Source organism: Schistocerca nitens, chromosome 8 (genome assembly GCF_023898315.1).
Source record: "Schistocerca nitens isolate TAMUIC-IGC-003100 chromosome 8, iqSchNite1.1, whole genome shotgun sequence".
In the NCBI taxonomy this organism is placed as follows: Eukaryota; Metazoa; Arthropoda; class Insecta; order Orthoptera; family Acrididae; genus Schistocerca; species Schistocerca nitens.
Genome location: NC_064621.1, coordinates 84,409,380 through 84,428,981, shown reverse-complemented (window position 1 = coordinate 84,428,981; position 19,602 = coordinate 84,409,380). Strand labels below are relative to the sequence as shown.

The 19,602-nt window shown below is 35.4% G+C and overlaps 1 protein-coding gene across 1 annotated transcript; it reads left to right on the top strand.

Moving 5' to 3' along the window:
- The first annotated feature begins 17,510 nt into the window (after positions 1-17,510).
- Positions 17,511-18,289, top strand: LOC126199305 (uncharacterized). The gene is made up of 2 exons (XM_049936139.1): positions 17,511-18,139; positions 18,221-18,289. The coding sequence occupies exon 1, from the start codon at positions 17,534-17,536 to the stop codon at positions 18,053-18,055; it is 522 nt and encodes a 173-aa protein (XP_049792096.1). The 5' UTR covers positions 17,511-17,533; the 3' UTR covers positions 18,056-18,139; positions 18,221-18,289.
- The last annotated feature ends 1,313 nt before the right edge of the window (positions 18,290-19,602 follow it).

Below are 19,602 nucleotides of genomic sequence, written 5' to 3'. Positions count from 1 at the left end.
TATTTAGGTTGTAAAATAACTGATGATGGTCGAAGTAGAGAGGATATAAAATGTAGACTGCCAATGGCAAGGAAATCGTTTCTGAAGAAGAGAAATTTGTTAACATCGAGTATAGATTTAAGTGTCAGGAAGTCGTTTCTGAAAGTATTTGTATGGAGTGTAGCCATGTATGGAAGTGAAACATGGACGATAACTAGTTTGGACAAGAAGAGAATAGAAGCTTTCGAAATGTGGTGCTACAGAAGAATACTGAAGATAAGGTGGGTAGATCACGTAACTAATGAGGAGGTATTGAATAGCATTGGGGAGAAGAGGAGTGTGTGGCACAACTTGACTAGAAGAAGGGATCGGTTGGTACGACATGTTCTAAGGCATCAAGGGATCACCAATTTAGCATTGGAGGGCAGTGTGGAGGGTAAAAATCGTGGATGGAGACCAAGAGATGAATACACTAAGCAGATTCAGGAGGATGTAGGCTGCAGTAGGTACTGGGAGATGAAGAAGATTGCACAGGATAGAAAAGCATGGAGAGCTGCATCAAACCAGTCTCATGACTGAAGACCACAACAACAACAACAACAACATACCGGGACACTACGATTAGCCTCTGGAATTCTGCTACAGAGAGGGGAGTTCACATCTCGTCGGACAGAGACATGGTACGCTATATCTAAGGCAATACGAATGATTGCACGCTTATTATCGCAGTGGTAGATTGTAATGAATATGGTGCAACATCTAGGGGGGAAAAGAAGGTACTCAAAGGAAAGCGACTGATGTCATACGTAAACCTACTTTAAGCAATTCTATAATCGACTTTCAGAGAGTAATCCATTACGTACTGCCACAGAGACAATGAAGATATGATCAATAATATCCTTTTCGTGGTACAAATACAAATGATTTATTCATCTTCAGGCATCTGTAGGGCTAGATGCGATTGGTGCTGGCAGGAGTTAAAATACTTAGGCAAATGTTATTTGTACAAGACAGATATAGCAAATACAGAAATACTGAAGGAAATTATACACAATGTCTACAAAACATCATAAATTCTAGTAAAAATCATATCACAATTGTATGTATTAAATTAATAAGCACCCTATGAATCATTAGAGTGTTGGAAGAGATACACTATTATTATACAACTTCATTCATGGATTATCCTTCAGTTGAAAACTTAGTGTTACTATGGGTTGGTACACAAGTTTGTAGCGTTTTTCCATGAGTTCAATGAACACAACAGATACGTATAATAGAGACCTTAGCCATAAATAATATATTCTCCTTCACTATTTAAAACGGTCTGTCAACGTTGGGGTAACTTTTCGATTCCGTGACTGTAAAAAAAAACGTGGTTTTGAGACAAAAAAACTCATCAATCTAAGTTTGGAGCGCATCTTCATCCGGAAATGATGTTCTTTGAAGGTTGTTCGACAGAGAGAGGAAAAGGTGAAAATCTGAAGGAGCAAGATCAGGTGAATAAAGCAGGTATGGAATGATTTTCAATCCAACTCCTGTCTATCAGAATGTGGGCGGGCGTTATTGTGGAGCAGTATCACTTCACATAGTCTTCCTAGTCGTTGTTCTTGGATTGCTTTTGCAGGACTTTGCAGTTGTTGACAATAAATGTCAGCAGTGGTGGTTACACTTCGTGGAAGAATTTCATAGTACACCACACCATCGCTGTTCCACAAGATGCATAACATACCCTTGTTTGGATTCCTGCAGGTCTTTGTATGGGGAGTTGCTACTTTGTTTGGGCTGAATCACTCCTTTCTTTTCTTTATGTTTGTGTAAAGACACCATTTCTCGTCACCAGTAACAATATGGGACAGGAAGCGCTTTTGTTGTTCACCAGCCAGTTGATGACGAGAAAGTAGAGATGAACATATGGCTATCCACTGATTTTGTGATTTTGGCTTTGAGCATACAGTACCCATACATCTGATTTTTGAACCTTCCCCATTACATGCAAATCTCGTACAATGGTACGATGTTCACAGTTCATCACATCTGCCTGTTCTCGAGCACACTGACGTACATCACTGTGGATTAATGAATTTAAACGGTCTTTATCAATCCATGAGGGTCTTTCTGAATGTAGAGAGTCACTAACGTCAAAAAGAGTCTTCTTAAAATGGGAAAACCATTTTCTTACCATGCATCTCTGTCTGGTGGCATTATCCCCATGCACAGCGCAAACGTTTTAGTCTGCCTCTGCTGCTGTCACCTCTCTACTGAACTCAAATAGAAGAATATGTCGGAAATGTTCCGATTTCTCCATTTGGCACTCCATTTTCTACCACCCACAGCTCCACTCATTATCTCCAAATGACAAAATGACAGTATGTTAACTCAAATAGCAAAGTGCACTACAAAAAAATGAAAATTGATAAATAAACCTGTAGCAAGTGGAATAACAACATGCAAAACAAAAACTCTAAAAACTTATGCAGCCAACTAATACATACAAGGTATGACATCAAGTTAAAATGGGCTAATTAAGCAGTGGTGATTGTATTATTTACTTTTTACCACTTTAAATAAGATTCTTCACATGTCTATCAATAATTTTCAATCCCTCATTATTTGCACCATTATTTATCTGTCAGAAGTTGTTTCTATTAGACTCAATGTGATTATTAGTACACATAACATTCATGATATCTCTTTTAGTTACAGTTTAATTAATAAGCACTGAATTATTATCCCACCTACTTTTGCTACTAATATTCAAGTATAGAGCATACCAAATACAAGATTATTAAATGAGCAAAGAACACTGTAGTAATAATTCATCAATTAGCCACAAGAACAAGCATTAATCATTACTACTTACAGCATGTGTAGGTTTTAGCATGATCTAGATCACAGCAAAATTGAAAATTTCAAATTACATTCCTACAATGTGCTTTCCACAAAAACTGCTATGAAAATTGTAAAATTTCTACCGCCAGATTATTTCGCAAAATAGTCTTTAGTTAAATGCAGTGCATCTCTACACTTTAATTACTGTGAAGTCATGATTTATTACCCAGCAAAAGTATAGTTCAATATAACTAATTCCTGACTACTGAATATGTGATCAAGATTCATATCATTAGACTTTTTTATGAAGCATGTAGTCATTACTGAAACATAATGTGTTTAATATTTTTTAAATATCTGCGCTTTCACTGCGAATATGATCATGTAAACTGTAAAATAATTAACTCATTACTACAGATTAATGGAGAGTGGGCTGCTTTGACAATTGCTACATGTTAGTTTTCCCATAATTAAACTTGATATTTGCAAAACTTAAAGGTAAAAAATATTTACCAAAAATATTACCTTTTACGTTTGTTTACGTTTTTTTACCTTCGTAAGGTCATATTTAGTCATGTAAAGTGCTAAATAATTTACTCAAAATTACAAAGTAATACGTCAGTTACATCCCGAGAAATTGCAAAGCAGAGTTGATGCTTGAAATAAATGAAGCACACAGCTAGCGCATGTTCTGAGACTCAAGCATGCACCTCACACTGCCTGTGTCAGGGGCTCACACAATGGGAAGGTATGCACAACCCATAAAAATAAACAAGTAACACGTCCAGCGCAAACTTACGTTTTTCAAATTGTAAATGTATGTTTATTCTAGCGAAATAACAACTAGAGCTACGATTAGAGATAACACTTGAATTCATTTTTCTAAACACATTTACTAGTGCCCTATCGCCCATAGAAACTGTATTATTGTGCATTACATTCAGCATAGAAAATACACCCACATCTTGACAAATGAAACTGTGTCACATCAACATGTGTTGGAAGTGCCATCAGTTTGCATCAATACACGTTTGCAGACGAAAGTGTTTTGCACAGATTGTAGAGTTTCTACTCTCGTTGGGTGTTCTTGATACACTCTGTCTCTCACTGCCCCCCAGAGAAAGAAGTCTAATGGCATCAAGCTGGGGGACCGTGCTGGCCATCGCACAGTACCTCCCTGCCCCTTCCACCTATTTAGAAATGTCGCATCTAGAACGTCTCTGGTAACTATTGCATTGTGTGCGGGACATCCATCATGTTGGAGCCACACTGATAGACGAATTTCCAATCCTAGATCCTCCATGAGGAGTGCTAGTGTGTGTTGAAGAAATGATGCATATCACTTCCAGTCAATGTTCCACAGTAGATAAAAGGGACCTACAATACAGTCAGCAATGATATCACACCAACCATTGACACTCCACTGTCGTTGATGAGCAATTTGGTGAATCCAGTGGGGATCTTGCACGGATCGGTAGTGCATGTTCCGCAGATTCACATTACCATGATTTGTAAATGAAGCCTCATACATAAACAACATATTGCTTTGGAATACTGGATTACCTTGCAATTGCTGAAGTGCAAAACAACAGAATACAATGCATGTTTCAAAGTCATTACCCCACAGTTCTTGGTGCAGTGAGATATGGAACAGATGAAACCAACGCCGATGCAAGATTCTGCACACATTACTGTGGCTTATTCCTACACCTCGTGCAATTTCTTGTACACACACCTGAGGATTGTGCGCTACAGCTGCCAGAAGATAAATTTCGTTTCCATTGCCAGTCGCTGGCGTTGTACATCGACGTTTTGTGGGAGCCCAGCTTTCCATTTCTGTGAGTGTCTTGCAGATGTTGACAATGGTTCGACGTGACGGACACTGCCCATCTGGGTAGCATTCAGCATACTGTATCACACCTGCAGTTGCAGTTCTGTGACATTCGCCATAAATTAAAATAGTATCTAATTTTTCTTCATTACTGAAGGCCGGTATATCTACTAGATGACAGCAAATGTAACAAGCCACAAGAAAACAGGTTTTAATGTAGCAAAGTATGTGAATTACGTTACAGTATGAGAGCAGTTCAGTAGACCAGATTAAGAGACACTTGTACACTGAATGTGGAGCATGCCGTGGTGATATTGGCATGTTTACATCAGGATACAGGTGCAATTGCAGGCAACCCCTGCTCTGAGCATGTAATGCGATGCATTACGTCAGAAACTGTGATGAAGTTGCTATCCTTTACAAGCCACATATTTCAGAACTTATGAGTTTTAGAAACGTAAAACCAAGTGTGTTACCACTAATTATACCTCTAGTTGTTATTTTGCAACAATAAACATTATGAACAGGACATCCATCATTTGTGATACCACATTATTTGACACATTATAAGAGGTGGACTGGTTCAAGTAAGGTACAGCTCAAGAAGGGGCTAAACTATCCCCATTCAGGAGTGTCATCAATGAAATATGGGTCAATGATGTGTTACCACACCATACATTAACATTCCACTGACGTAGTAAGTCAATCACATCACGATTACTGGCAGTGTGAGGTGCACCCTTGAGTCTCAGGACGTGTGTTAGCTATGCACTTCATTTATTTCAAGCATCAACTTCGCTTCGCAACTTCTCAGGATGTAATTGATGTATTGCGATGCAACCAACGCCATTATTTTTGTGATTTTTCATGCTATTGATTGCATACCAAACAATATGGGGTGTCCATTTAAAAATACACAAATTTGTGTTGAAAATAGTATTTGTTTTCGTTTTAAAATTTCGCATAGTATTTGGTTTGCTTAGCCCCTGCCATACATTCATGCTCGTGAAAACCGTTGTTCCAGAGATATTTGAGGTGGCAGAGTTAGGTGAGACACCCCATATATATGCTAAATTATAATTTAATATGAATTATGCACATATACATATTAATTATATGCATTTGCAGATTATAACTAATTATAACTAGTTAACACAATATGCTCATATGAATATATTTATTTAAATGTGTATAAATATATAATTATAAATGACAGGTACTTACTGAGACTGGAGCACAGTTCTTGAAACTCACACTCGATAAATTCATCAAATGTGCAAAAGTTTCTTAAACTTTCTTGTACTTGTTTAATGGAGTCTGGTGTGCAGTTTTTGGCAATTTGTTGTAGAATTTAATACTCATGTGTTTATGTCTATTGTGTGGTCAGACTGTCTTGAGTACGGTAAATCCATCATGTGGCTGTTTCTTGTATTGAAAGAATGAGCATTATTTCTTTGCCCAAAATTTCTTTAAGTTTTCTTTAGCATAAATCAGAAAATTATAGATGTAAAGGCTGGGGACTGTCAGTATGTTAGGTGTTCTGAACTTACTTCTGAAAGTCTCTCTGGGAGGCAGACCTAAAATACATGTAATGACTTTCATCTACCATTGAAAACTGTAATGTGACTCTGGTGCATTTCCCCACAGCAGTATTCCATATTGCAGATGTTAGTAAAAAAATGCATTATAAGAGTAAACCAGACGAATATTACTGATATTTTGTCTTAGATTGTGTAGCAAAAATAAAACTCTTGAACTCTTGCCAGTTTGCTACTTAAGTAATTTATGTGTCCATCCCATGACAATCAATCACAAGTTCAAGAAATTTTACATTCTTGTTCTTAGACTTCATTGCTCTGAGATTAAAATAGAGTTCTTCTGCTTTTATTTTGTTAATGGACAGCTGGTTGGGCAGACATGAGAGATTAGTGATGGTGGTGGTGGTGGTTAGTGTTTAACGTCCCGTCGACAACGAGGTCATTAGAGACGGAGCGCAAGCTCGGGTTAGAGAAGGATTGGGAAGGAAATCGGCCGTGCCCTTTCAAAGGAACCATCCCGGCATTTGCCTGAAACGATTTAGGGAAATCATGGAACACCTAAATCAGGATGGCCGGAGACGGGATTGAACCGTCTTCCTCCCGAATGCGAGTCCAGTGTGCTAACCACTGCGCCACCTCGCTCGGTGAGAGATTAGTCATTTCTATTATTTCTCTATTGTAATTTTGAACACATTGTAAGCTCTTGTCTGTTTCTATCAGTGTGATATCATCAGCATACAGCACATCATCGCATGGTATGTGACTTGAGAAGTCATTTATATACACAGTGAAGAGAAAGGGTCTAAGAACTGACCCCTATGGTATTCCATATTTTGTTTTGAACAACTATGATGTCTGATTATTTTCGTACATTAAATACAGGCTGTCAGTTAGATTGGTCCTAAATGTACTTAATAATTTATCTCTTACGCCATAGACAGCTAATTTTATTAATGTTGTCTTGTGTGTCACTGAGTCTAAGGGTTTGCTGAAGTCTATAATGTCTCTTTCCAACAGATTCATATATAATATCTATCAGATTTCCTACTGCTATTACTGTTGACAGATTTTTATCAAAAGCCATACTGGTTTGCATTTGATAACATCTTCTTTTCAAAATAGTCATGTACTGTATTTGTTATGTATACAGATTTCTGTTATTTTTGATACAAGTGGAACAACTGCGATCAGTTCGGAATTACTAGGAAGATGTCTTTCCCCTTTCTCAGAAACTGGGAGAGTTATAATGATTTTAAGAGCTGCAGGAAAAATACCGTCTGCTACATTTCTGTTGGCTAGGTAAATCAATGGTATTTTAATTTTATCTGCTACACTCTTTATGACAAAGTTATTCATTCCAGAGTAGCCCTTGGTTTAGAATTTCTAAAGTTGTTAATTGATTTGCTAGTATTATGGAGAGTAATTTTAGACCATGACAGGTAGTTATATTTGTTGCTTGGTGTAGAAACGTCTCAGCTACTATGTTGTGTTGCAGCTTAAATGATGAAAGACTGTACAGTTTCCAAAGCATTCATTTAAGAATTAGAGTCTGTGGGAATGGTATTATCTTTTTGCATTGTTTTATTTTACTTTTAATGACATTCCATGCTACCTCATGCTTTCAAATTGTAACTATCATTTGCTTCACACTGGGCTATTTTAAATTCAGTTTTGTAGACTTATTTGAGTTTTGCGGGTTTACCTATGAATTTTTTCGCCAGTTCCTTGTGCACGATAGAGTGATATAATTACAATTTTGTGTGTGTGTGTGTAGGACTACTGCTTCTTCTTCGAACATATCTTCTATACACAGGCTACTAACATCTATAACTGATTACTTTACTTGTAGACTGTTTATAGCATAGATCGATACTGCTTCATATGTAACACTTCTTCTGCAATAACTTCTTATCAGCGAGCATCCAAATGGGACGCACAATTCTATATTTGAATTATTTAACCAGTGTTTGTTAATACAGAGTGCGCTACAGTTAATTTCTTCGAGCCAGTACTGTAATTCATTGAGCTTAGCCCAGAGTGATTGCACATTAAAGTAGAATTGTCTCATTTTAGGTGCATTGATGTACATTACCTTAATTGTATTTCCTAGTTCTTGTTTGGGTGCCTTTACTAATTATGTGGTGGTGTTTTCTGATCTGTTGTATCAGTGGTTCACTGAAAAAAAAAGAAATTATAGAAGCATCTTCGATGGGCTGTGTTGAAAATGATTTGGTTTGAGCTTTATTGCTACTTCATTGAGCACTAAATCAGCTATCAGTTTCTTCCCTAGCCCATTTAGATGTACCCCATATGTTGTACGGAATCTATGACCTACAATATTTACATGTAAAACAGACACATTTTTCAAATGTTTGCATATTTTTCACTAATTTCCTGATTTTCGCAGGAGAGTGTAGAAGAGGATGGAACACAGAAAACGAAAATGGAAACCGTGCTACAACAGCTTGATGCTGTCGGCACGAGATAACTGTAACATGCAAAGTGTGTATGTCCTACAGATGTCTTTCACAAAACAGATCCTCAAAATTATAGAAGAATGTGAAAGTTATTTAACTATACTGCAAACAAGAAATAGTTAAGTTCAGTCATTAAAAAACATGTAATACACATCACAGCTATCATATTTCCTAGTGTCAACCATTACATTGCAATACAGATCACAGCCATCATATTTTCCAGTGCCAACCATTAAATTGCACAATTATCTAATCATCAGGTCAAGATAATGATCCACTGCTCGTAACAAAATCCTGTATAGCAAAGTCAGTAAGTCAAACAGCATAACACAATGTATCTCCAGCATCATCCACAGTTTAGTCAAAAGCATTAAATGAGCAAAATGCTTCAATCCTACAACAAAACAGACATAAATCATCAAAAAATCATTAATATATCATCATTGTCCATAGTTCATTTTACATATTAGCAGAGAATATAATATAACAAATGCTGACATTCATTCAGTAAATAAAACAAAGAAGAAAAAGAAAAGCAGTTAAGTTCTCTGGGGACAAATTTGTGCCCATCACTGTTGTTTCTTTACAACAAATTAATCTGTCTGGTGTTTTTTTAACTCTTTTAATTAAAACATTCTATGTTGAAGTTTCCAATACCATGCTATACATAATACTGTTTCTACATTTCTACTTGGCTTTTCCCTTAAATTTTACTGTCAAACCAAAACTGTGAACCTTTTGAGCATAAACAAACATCATTTTACTTTCCCATGCTGGAATTAATCTTTCCATTAATATAAATGACAGTTCAGAGTTATGAACATGCACATCAGAACCAATGATTTGGATGAAGTCAACAACATTTATTATATTTTATACAGTTCTTTCGAGTTATTTTCAAAATTTTGTAAAATTTGTTCAAATACTTTTCCCACCAGTTAAGCTGCATTTGTTTACAAAATTTTGACAATGTTTGCCACAGAGATTGATTTTTGCAGAATTGAGATAGTCTTTCCGACAAAAGGTCTTTACATCTAATGGATTTTAGATAACTTTCTGCATTTAACGTTGAAAATTTGTTTACATTTCATAGCTTTCACTTTCTCCTTATAAATACCCATCTTTCAACAGGATATCACATTTCAACTCGCCATCAGCATGATCCCATTCATTCAAAATATCGACTTTTACACAGTCATTACATGAAGTAATTACATTGTTATTAATTTAAACTATATCAAATACATCAAAATTATTGGAGCTAATTTCTGATCTAACTTCCTCCTGAGCATTTGACTGTTTATGCCTTGAATCAGCAGCAGCCCTCAATACAAGAATTTTTGCACGCTGAAAGTATTTCTTATCAACTGTATTTGGTAGCTCATTGGTTACTTGGAAAATTCTGTCATCAATTTTGTTATTTGTTTCCATTATTTGACAAATTAGATCAGTTTTTGAAACTTCAATTTTGCGATTGGTTTCTTCTATTTTGACCTTGTTTTCTGTTATCATGTGATCCACTGTTCAGCTCAATAATTTTGCCATTTGTTTTCACTTACTGAATACGCAGTCTACTATACAATTCATCAACTTTGTCAGTTATTTCATTTCTTGATTCTGTTATAGAACTTTTATTGCTTTCAGTCCTCTCACGAAGTTCTCCACTTACTTATGAGTTACTCTAAAACTGTCCCTCTTCATTGTTTGCAATCCAATTCAGAATCTGTTTTCGACACATTTGAAAATGATTGTACCCCAGTTTTTATAGAAGTGGTCATATACCATTTTTTCTCAAAATTCATGTCACTCAGCAAATAAAAAAACAAGTTTTTACACTCATCTTATTAGGTTCACATTGAGCAGTAAAATGATCAGGTCCATAAACGAAAGATCTAAACACACTGACATATATAATTTTTAATTCCTGATTAAAATGTTTAGGTATTTCTGTAATTAATTTCTTGTGTTTTCTTGTGCAGTCTGGAACTCAAAAGAATTGTATTAGAACACCTGCTTCAGATTTACTATCCCATCGCCAAACACTGCTTGTAAGATACGTCCTACATTCATTTCAGATAAAATATATGTATTTCACCTGCGCATTCTTCAACAAAGTTTCGGAACGCAATCGAATTGTGACAGGAGAATGTAACCGTTTTTTTGAGATATTTATTTCGCATATCCAATAGAAGAAGAGAGTAGTCAACTGCATTTACTCACTGCAGTAATGTAAAATAGTCCTGAAACTACATATATTACTTGGTATGGCTAGTATTCCAAATAAAAATATGAAAACATTAAATTAGTTCATATATCATAATCCATTCAATAACTTGAAAATTTTTATACTGAATTTCCTCAAAACAAAGCCAACTCTGTCATGTGCCCTCATATTTTGCCAACATGAAATGAACTGGCAGAATGCTGTTACTACTATGTATTAAACTTGCACTGCATTCACACTAGTTTGGCATGTGTGGCTGCCAAAACATAAGTACATTATTAACCATCAAAACAAGAGTGATTATTATTGGTATAATATATTAGCTTAAACTTAATTACAAAAATTAATTACAGAGATATTGCAACACACCATAGTATATTTGACAAAATATGGATTTCTAGTTAAAATTAAATAATTTACATCATTTCAGTTTCAAAATTACATCATGAGTGTTTTTACAATCAGAAATAATCAGATTTTAATTAATTACATTAGTAAGTAATCAGTTCATTAACATTTGTTTCTGAATTTCACATTGTATTGAGTCATGCCGTATGTCTAATTCTATTTGGAATTACAAAAAGAGTAGGAATGCAACTGCTTTTATAAGACAAACAAACACTGGTTTTAGAAAATTAAATAATGATATTGATAAGGCTTGCATATCGTATAATGAATCAACAGTTGGAGTTGAATGAAAATTGGAAGTGGCAATAACAAGTATTTATGTACATAGTACATGCTGGATCAGCTTGTTTACCAAACAGATGTATCAATACCTGATCCTTGAAGCACACCTTTCATAACCCAGAAGACCTTCTGAGTATTGACTGTTTATCTTTACCATTTATTATTGTTCAAATAAACCTGCATTAGGCACAAAGAATTCTCTCTCATTCTCTAATGGGGAAATTTTTTGATAACAATAGTTTGTTAAATCACATCAAATACCTTCCTTAGTTTCTAGAGTGTTACAAAGATTGTATAATATTTCCAAAACAATAGTGTACCTTTGTTACTAAACTCTCAACTGCTTTGGCTGTAGAAAGACTGGATGTAAACAAAGATTGTAAGGTGCTAAGTGTATCATTGGATTCAAAATATTCCCTCATCTGTTTATGCATGTAGTATTCTGGTATTTTCGAAATTGTTGGTATAAGCGTTATAGGTAGATAGTTATCCAGAGATACTACAGCTCAGTTATTGTGAACTGGTCTGGCTAAAGCTATTTTCAAAGATTCCAAGTATTTACCTTCAGTTGAGATTTCATTAACTATTTTAGTGAATGGAATTGCAATTGATTTTCTGATGCATGTGATAACATAACTTGAGAGGATATAGTAATTCCCCGTGCTGAAAGTAGTGAGCTTAGCTATTAACTCAATGCCCACCTTTTCTGTTACGTGAGGCTAAATGTTAAAGGCATTAAATAACCATTTTCTGTGATATTTCTAAGGCATTTGACTGTGTTAATTACAGTATCTTCCTAGATAAACTGAGATTTTGTGTAATTGATGGTATAGCCAACGAATATCATATTTAACGAAAAGAATGCAGAAAATTATATTTAATAATTCAAACAATGTAAGAGGAAGATTTTTCTTTTGTGGGGGTTCTAAAAAGTTCAGTCTTAAGTCCACTATTGTTTCTTATATCTAGAAACTAATATGCAACAAGCAGAATTAGTTGTTCTTGCAGATGACCCTAGTATCATAACGATCCAAACATGTACACAGTAGCAAAAGAAATGTAAATAATGTTCTTAAAAGTATTATTGAGTGGTTTCCTGCAAATTGTCTAATTTTCACTTTTAAAAAGACAGAACATATTCAGTTCTGCACACTAGAGGTACCATACAAATGATAAGTATAATACATAGTGAGGAAGTAATAACTAAGGTGGAACCTTCAAAGGTTTTAGTTTACCTTATTGATGAGATTTTAAATCAGAGAAAACACGTTTTGAAATTCCTATAATAACTTATTTCGTTCACATTTTCATTACAAAACTTGGGGAGAGACAAATCAGTAAAGTGATATATCTTGTGTATTGTCATTCAACTAGAAGAAAAATGTTCCTGTCTAAGCACAAAACAGGTGAATAAACTGCTGCTTAAGAGATTCTCACTGAAAAGTAGCGTATCAGCTGGCTTGTTCTACCTTTCTCAGCACCTCTAAAAATTTTCTCAAAAATTTTGGCAAATGAACATATTTGGACTCTTCTTAAATTGCAACTCACCTCTCACTCCTGAAAGTAACAAACTCTCTCTCACCCACTAGTACATACCTGAATGTCAGTCATGACCATCCACTCCCACTCATTCATCCAGCCCAATGCATTTTTTTATCTCTTTGTGTCTCTCAAACTGTCACTGTCTCCTGTGTCACAATCTCCTTCGATCTGTCTCACTACTACTCTCATCTCACTATCACTCTCTAGCTGTTGCTCTCTCTTACTGCTACTATGTCATTCATTCCTTCTCTCTGCTGATGCCTCTTCTCACTGTTACTGTCTCTCTCTTCCACATTGTCATTGTCATATAATGTCTCTCATCATCAGTGACTCTCACTTGCTTCCACTTTCTCCTCTTTATCGCCCTCCCATTGGCAACACATTTCTATCTCTGACAGCTATGTTCCATTGCTACTGTGCCCTTTCTTTCTCTCACACTGACATTGTCTCCTTCACTCTTTTTATACTACAACCACTGTCTACTGCCACCCAGTATTTATCACTTATCCAGGGCTTTCCCACAACCACTGCGCCTTCTCTCTCAGCACAAAAAGTGGAATTATGCCAAAATTTTTGGGAAAAATTTTGAAGCTGCTCAGAAACGTAGAATGAGGCAGCTGATACCCTACTTTTCAGTCAGTCTCTAAAAAAGTAACACATTCTTCTTTTTGTGCTCTGATAGGAGAATTTTCCTGCTGGTCTTTTCCTTGCCATAGAAGGACACATCACTCATATGAAAAGAACTTTATGAATAAGTAAAATTTTGATAGTTTACTTTTGTGATATTGAAATAACGTAAAATTAATTTTACACCTCAGACACATTTTTACGAGCACAAAAGTTTTGCATGTTTTGCAGTACTTCAACATGGGGTTCCCAGATCCCTTCTGATGGTAACGTAGACTCTTTACAGCATAACCTTGACATGTAACGTTATACACTGCATTTATGCCTCACACTGCATTTTATGTGCATATTTTACGTGAACATGTAGGGCAATTTTGAACCTCTCGGAAATGGATAATGATATTAAGAAAATTTTCGATGTTGTGCGAGATCGAGATATCATAAAAATTACACCCTTTTATTGTACATAGTTATCCTAGAATCTGCATCTCGGGTTTGGTACTCAAAACACATGTTTTTTTGTTTTCTCAATACAGCATAAAGAGTTTTCGAAATGCAAAGATGACCCTTATAGAAAACTGCTTTGAGAATATGCCATTAAGGTTTGAGCAATTTGCAGTGGTTATTTAATGTTTAAATTTCATACTGGATATTACCTGTTATTCTAACTGTATAAGTAGGGTAATTTTGATCATTTGTAAATTAGGAACAGATAAAGACATCAAGAAAATTTTAAGGGTTGTTCGAAATCGGAATGTTAGAAATATATAGAAAAAAATTCACCCATTTACTATGCATAGCCGTCTTAGAATCCGTGTCACCATTTTGGTACAAAAAATTTTTAAAAGCCCTTTTTTGGGATTTTTAAGGAACCATCCATGAACTAATGGTGTCTCCACAAGCTCATTAAAGCCCACTGTAGACAATATCAAATGCAAAAAGAACCAACTGTTTCTCTGCATTTGCCTAAACTGGAGAAATGTGTAATATTCATATTTTGAAACTTTAATGGAGGACAATGACACCGAGACCAACCTTCTGTTGGGTATACAACGACCTCTAGCCCAAGAGCAATCCAGAACAGTTGTCCCTACATTTCTATTTCGAGTAGGACCCATGGTATGAGACACAGAAGAATCCCATTTTTATGCATGGTAGTTTGGAACATAGTCTATTAAGTAGCACATGCTGTTGCATGTGTTATGATAATGTCATGTGGAACAACGGTATATGGAATAATGTTCTGAGGAAGCTTCTCTTTAAGAAATAAGGTGTTCATTGTTCAAAAACCTGCTGTAAGAATATGTATGCTCACCCAGAATTATATTGTAGATGGTGTTTAAGAAGTGAGGCATTTTGAGGCCTTGCAGTACATTTATTTCCTCGTGAAATTTTTTGTAAATAATCCACTGCAATTGGAAATGAACAATGATGTACATAATTACAATAACAGAAGAAAAAATTTACATTAATAATTACATATTAAAGTGGTTTTTAATACAACAGTGATGCACAATGCTGCCACCACAATTTTTGATCATTTACCCATTGACATAAAATGTGTGGCAAGCACCAAAGTTAAGTTCGAAACCAAATTGAAAAAGTTTGTCGTTGATAACTCCTGTTTCGCAGAAGAATTTCTATTTTTGCAATATATAAAATGTAGTAGATAGGAATTAGTAACTCTAGCTGTATTTTTTTAAAAATGTGAAAGATCAGATCTAGCCTGTGTGAATGAGTTATGGTAATGTAAAATGACTCATTCCACATCATTACAATTAATCTTACAAATGTTTTATGGAACATGAAACTAACTAACCAGAAGACACTGCCAGTTATTTAACTGTTAATTTCTGAGATCTGTTAGTTTACTGTTGATTTCTGGCATCATAGTCATCATGATGTATCATCTGAGTGAGGACTAACAAATAGTGCATTTACAGTGTTAGATGGAATTCGTATATTATGTAGTATATCACCACACTCTTTTAATTATTTCCCATTCAGTTTTCCATTTATTCACTTAGTTCAGTATACTTGTATGTGTATCATTGCTTCCTTGATTTCAGATCTATAAATTGTTTTCACTTGCACACACTTTTCCTCGTCAATACAAAATATTTTTGTGTATGTAAAATGCTACAAATACTCTCTTCAGACACATTGTAAACATATTTTTCATTAATGAATCATCATATTACATAGCTACCATTATTCCTTGAGCTGGCTTGTGTATGTAAAGTGCACCAACTACAAACAACATTGTCTTGTCCCATTCCATTGTCGTTTTACAATTGTGTGACTTACCTATTCCTTCATTACTGCTTCAGGTAACACAGTGTTAGTCATGTTGAAAAAACATCCAAGTGAACAGCACTAATATAGAATAAGTCATGCTGCAGTGGAATCCCACAGTGAGATAATTAATAAACTTTTAAGCAGTCAGCTGAGATCTGATGCAACTATGGTGTTTAATGCTTCAAGTGGGTCATTACTGTGGGGCAATACTCGTAAATGGCAACAGTGATGCAACGAAACAAGTTAGTTCACATAATGTAAGTTTATTTTAATGTTGTTTAATGAAACTGAGATCACACTATTATTTTGTTCATACATATTTACCTTGCTAATACAAAGCTATTTTTGACCTCTGAACTAACTACAATGCACACCCACTTGTGTTATGAAAATGTCGCACCCACTTTCGAAATGTCGGTTGGTATTGTGACCAGTTATGTATTACGTGTTATATTGTGTTAAAAGTATCTGAAAAAACTGTGATGCATCTATAAACTGTAAACAGAACAGCATGAGTTCCGCAAATAAAAGCAAACAATCCGAAGTTTGTGTGAAGTGTAAGAAGTTCGACGTATTTAGTGATGGGAAGTGCATCTCTTGTTATTTAATTATGAAGGTGGTAGTAAAAAATGAGAAACTCAGTGTTTGCTTAGCATCAACTTCATCATACAGCCACGAAATTGCGCTTCAAGAAATAACAAACAGCAAACTATGCTCATGCAGAAAGAAAGTCGTTACAGGTATTATGTGCTTTAAGTGTAAAATTGTTTATCATTATAACTGTGCAAAGGTGGACTCAAAACAAGAGATATGGAAATGTGATAATTGCGTAAAAGTGGGCACTATAGACAGCAAGGAAGAAATAATTTCCGTGTTGTTAGAAGAACTGCAAAGACTGAAAGCTGAAAATGTCACATTGTCTGCCAGAAGTCAACAGAACAAAAGTGAATCCCAAGACGAGAGCACAAATTGTCACCAGCCCAAGAAGATACCAAAACATCTCGTTTCTCAGCAGTTATATCATCTGAATACAAGCAACCGTTTTAGTGCCTTAAGTGATAAAATTGATGAAACAGAGAAATCTACTCAGGTGGTAGGACGAGACAATGTTCCTAAAAATTCGACAAAAAGACCAATTGAGAGTCAGCCAACGAATAAGATTTTATTACTATCGGACAGTCATGGGCGAAACTGTGCATCATTGCTAAATGAATTTTTGAAACCCAAGTACTACACATCATCTGTTGTTAAACCAAATGCATGCCTCAGTGGTGTAGTTGAAGGGGCATCAGATCTTACTAGTGATTTCAATTTGGACGATGCAGTTATTATCCTTGCAGGAATAAATGACATTCGTAAGAAAAACAACTTTATTCCAGACTTAGAAATGTTGACTGCAGCACTTGATCATACAAAGCTATTGTTATGCACCGTTCCCTACTGTTATGACAAGCCAGAAGTCAACGAAACAGTGTACAGATTTAATGAATATATAATGAATTTGTCATCTAATTTTGTTAATGTGAAAGTAATTGATGTCAATTTATTCTTGCAAAGGCCTGATTACACTAATCATGGACTACACCTGAACAAAACAGGAAAGCTCAGACTGTGCAGGAACATTGCTTCATCAGTATCAAACCCATGGAAACGGTGTGATGTAGTAAAAACACTTACAACCAGCTCTGCAAGAAAGGTCAGATTTTGTACCGGTACTGTAGAAACCAATTCATGCCAAGATAGACAGGGAACCAATGTGAATACAAGAAACAGATGTATAGCTGTGTCTCACCCTGTCACTGCCAATGACATATTAATACCATATGATGAAGTTCCACCCAAAGAACCTCAAGGACTGGAAAATAATTCCGATGCAGTATCTCCAAGGATAAAAGGTAATCCCCGATTTTCTAAGAGAGAAAGAAGAATTCCAAAAAGAAACAGTGATTTTTTATGGCCAGCACCCACCCGACCTCGCCAACGACATCTAGTGAACAAATCTCCAGCTGCGACATAGGTCTTAATGTATCCAACACAGTTTTGAGTGCAACGGGGACTAACGGTGTTAATGGACAAGCAGACCAGCAGAAGGACAGTAGAGGTAGCTATAAGAATCTTATTATTCTTCATCAAAATATCAGAAGTCTCAAAAGTAAATTAGAGTTTTTATCTGTAAATTTAGGGGACATGGACACTGTTGACCGTCCTCATGTTTTATGCCTTACTGAGCATCATGTAACAGTTGGAATTGATGGGCTGCAGCTTGATGGGTATGATCTAGCTACTCATTACTGCAGAACAAGTAAGGAGAAAGGTGGTGCTGTAATTTATATAGACAGTAAAATCATTTATAAATCTTTAGATCTAAGTAAGTATTGTGTAGATCAACATTTTGAAGTTTGCGGGACTGAAATTTCTGCAAAGGACATGTTACTTACTGTGCTTGCAATTTACAGAGCTCCAGCAGGGAAGTTTTGCATCTTTATGAATAAGTTAGAATCTCTTTTGACCAAATTGTTCTCTAAAACTAGAAATTTAATAATTGTAGGTGACTTTAATGTCAACTTCTTAACTGATAACAACCTCAAAACTGACCTGGACCACTTAATGAATTCTTACAACTTGGCTGCGATGGTTACCTGGCCCACTAGAGTTACAGAAAATTGCAAGAGCCTTCTAGATAATATTTTCATTGACAAGAATAGAGTCAACAGTGCTAGTGTGAGCAAAGTAATTTATGGCCTGTCTGACCATGATGGACAACTTCTGAAAGTAAATAACATCAGTTTGTGCAATAAAATCTCCCACACCTATAGGTCCTATAGATGTATAAACACTGAAACTGTGTCTGCCTTTAACGACTATTTGTCACAGATAGATTGGGAGCCAGTGTACAGCACATCAGATGTTAATGATAAATTTAACCTTTTTTTAAATGAATTTATATCTGTATTTGAAATGGCTTTCCCAAAAAAAAACTGTCAGAAAGAACAATGAGGTTTCTTCCAGTAAACCATGGATTACTGGAGGTATAAAAATTTCTTGCAGGACTAAGAGGGAGTTACATGCCTCACTAAGAGTATCAAATGATCCCCTTGAAAGGTCTCATTTTAAGTTATATTGTAAAATTTTAAAAAGGGTGATAAACAAATCCAAGAGCCTGTATATTAAGTCTGAAATTGATAAATCTGAGAACAAAATAAAAGCAGTTTGGAATGTTATAAAGAGAGAGTGTGGCAAGAGTAACAAGAATGTTAATACCACAGAGATAAGCTATAAGGATGAGGTTATTCATAATCCTGTAACAGTTTCCAACATATTCAACAATCACTTCATAACTGCAGCAGAACAAGTAGGTTGTAACGGTTCCTTAAATGCTGCTACGCATTTATTACATAGAGCTAACCCTAACACGTATGACCCAATTTGTATTGCCCCAGTTACTATTACTGAAGTTAAAAATACCATCAAGGCCTTAAAAAATAAAAATTCCACTGGTATTGACAACATTTCACCAAAAATACTGAAGCATTGTAGTGACCACATATGTCAAGTCCTGTGTCA

Bases quoted from the DNA above. Each gene is read 5' to 3' on its own strand.
- LOC126199305 (XM_049936139.1), top strand. From the start codon at position 17,534: ATGAATTTGTCATCTAATTTTGTTAATGTGAAAGTAATTGATGTCAAT.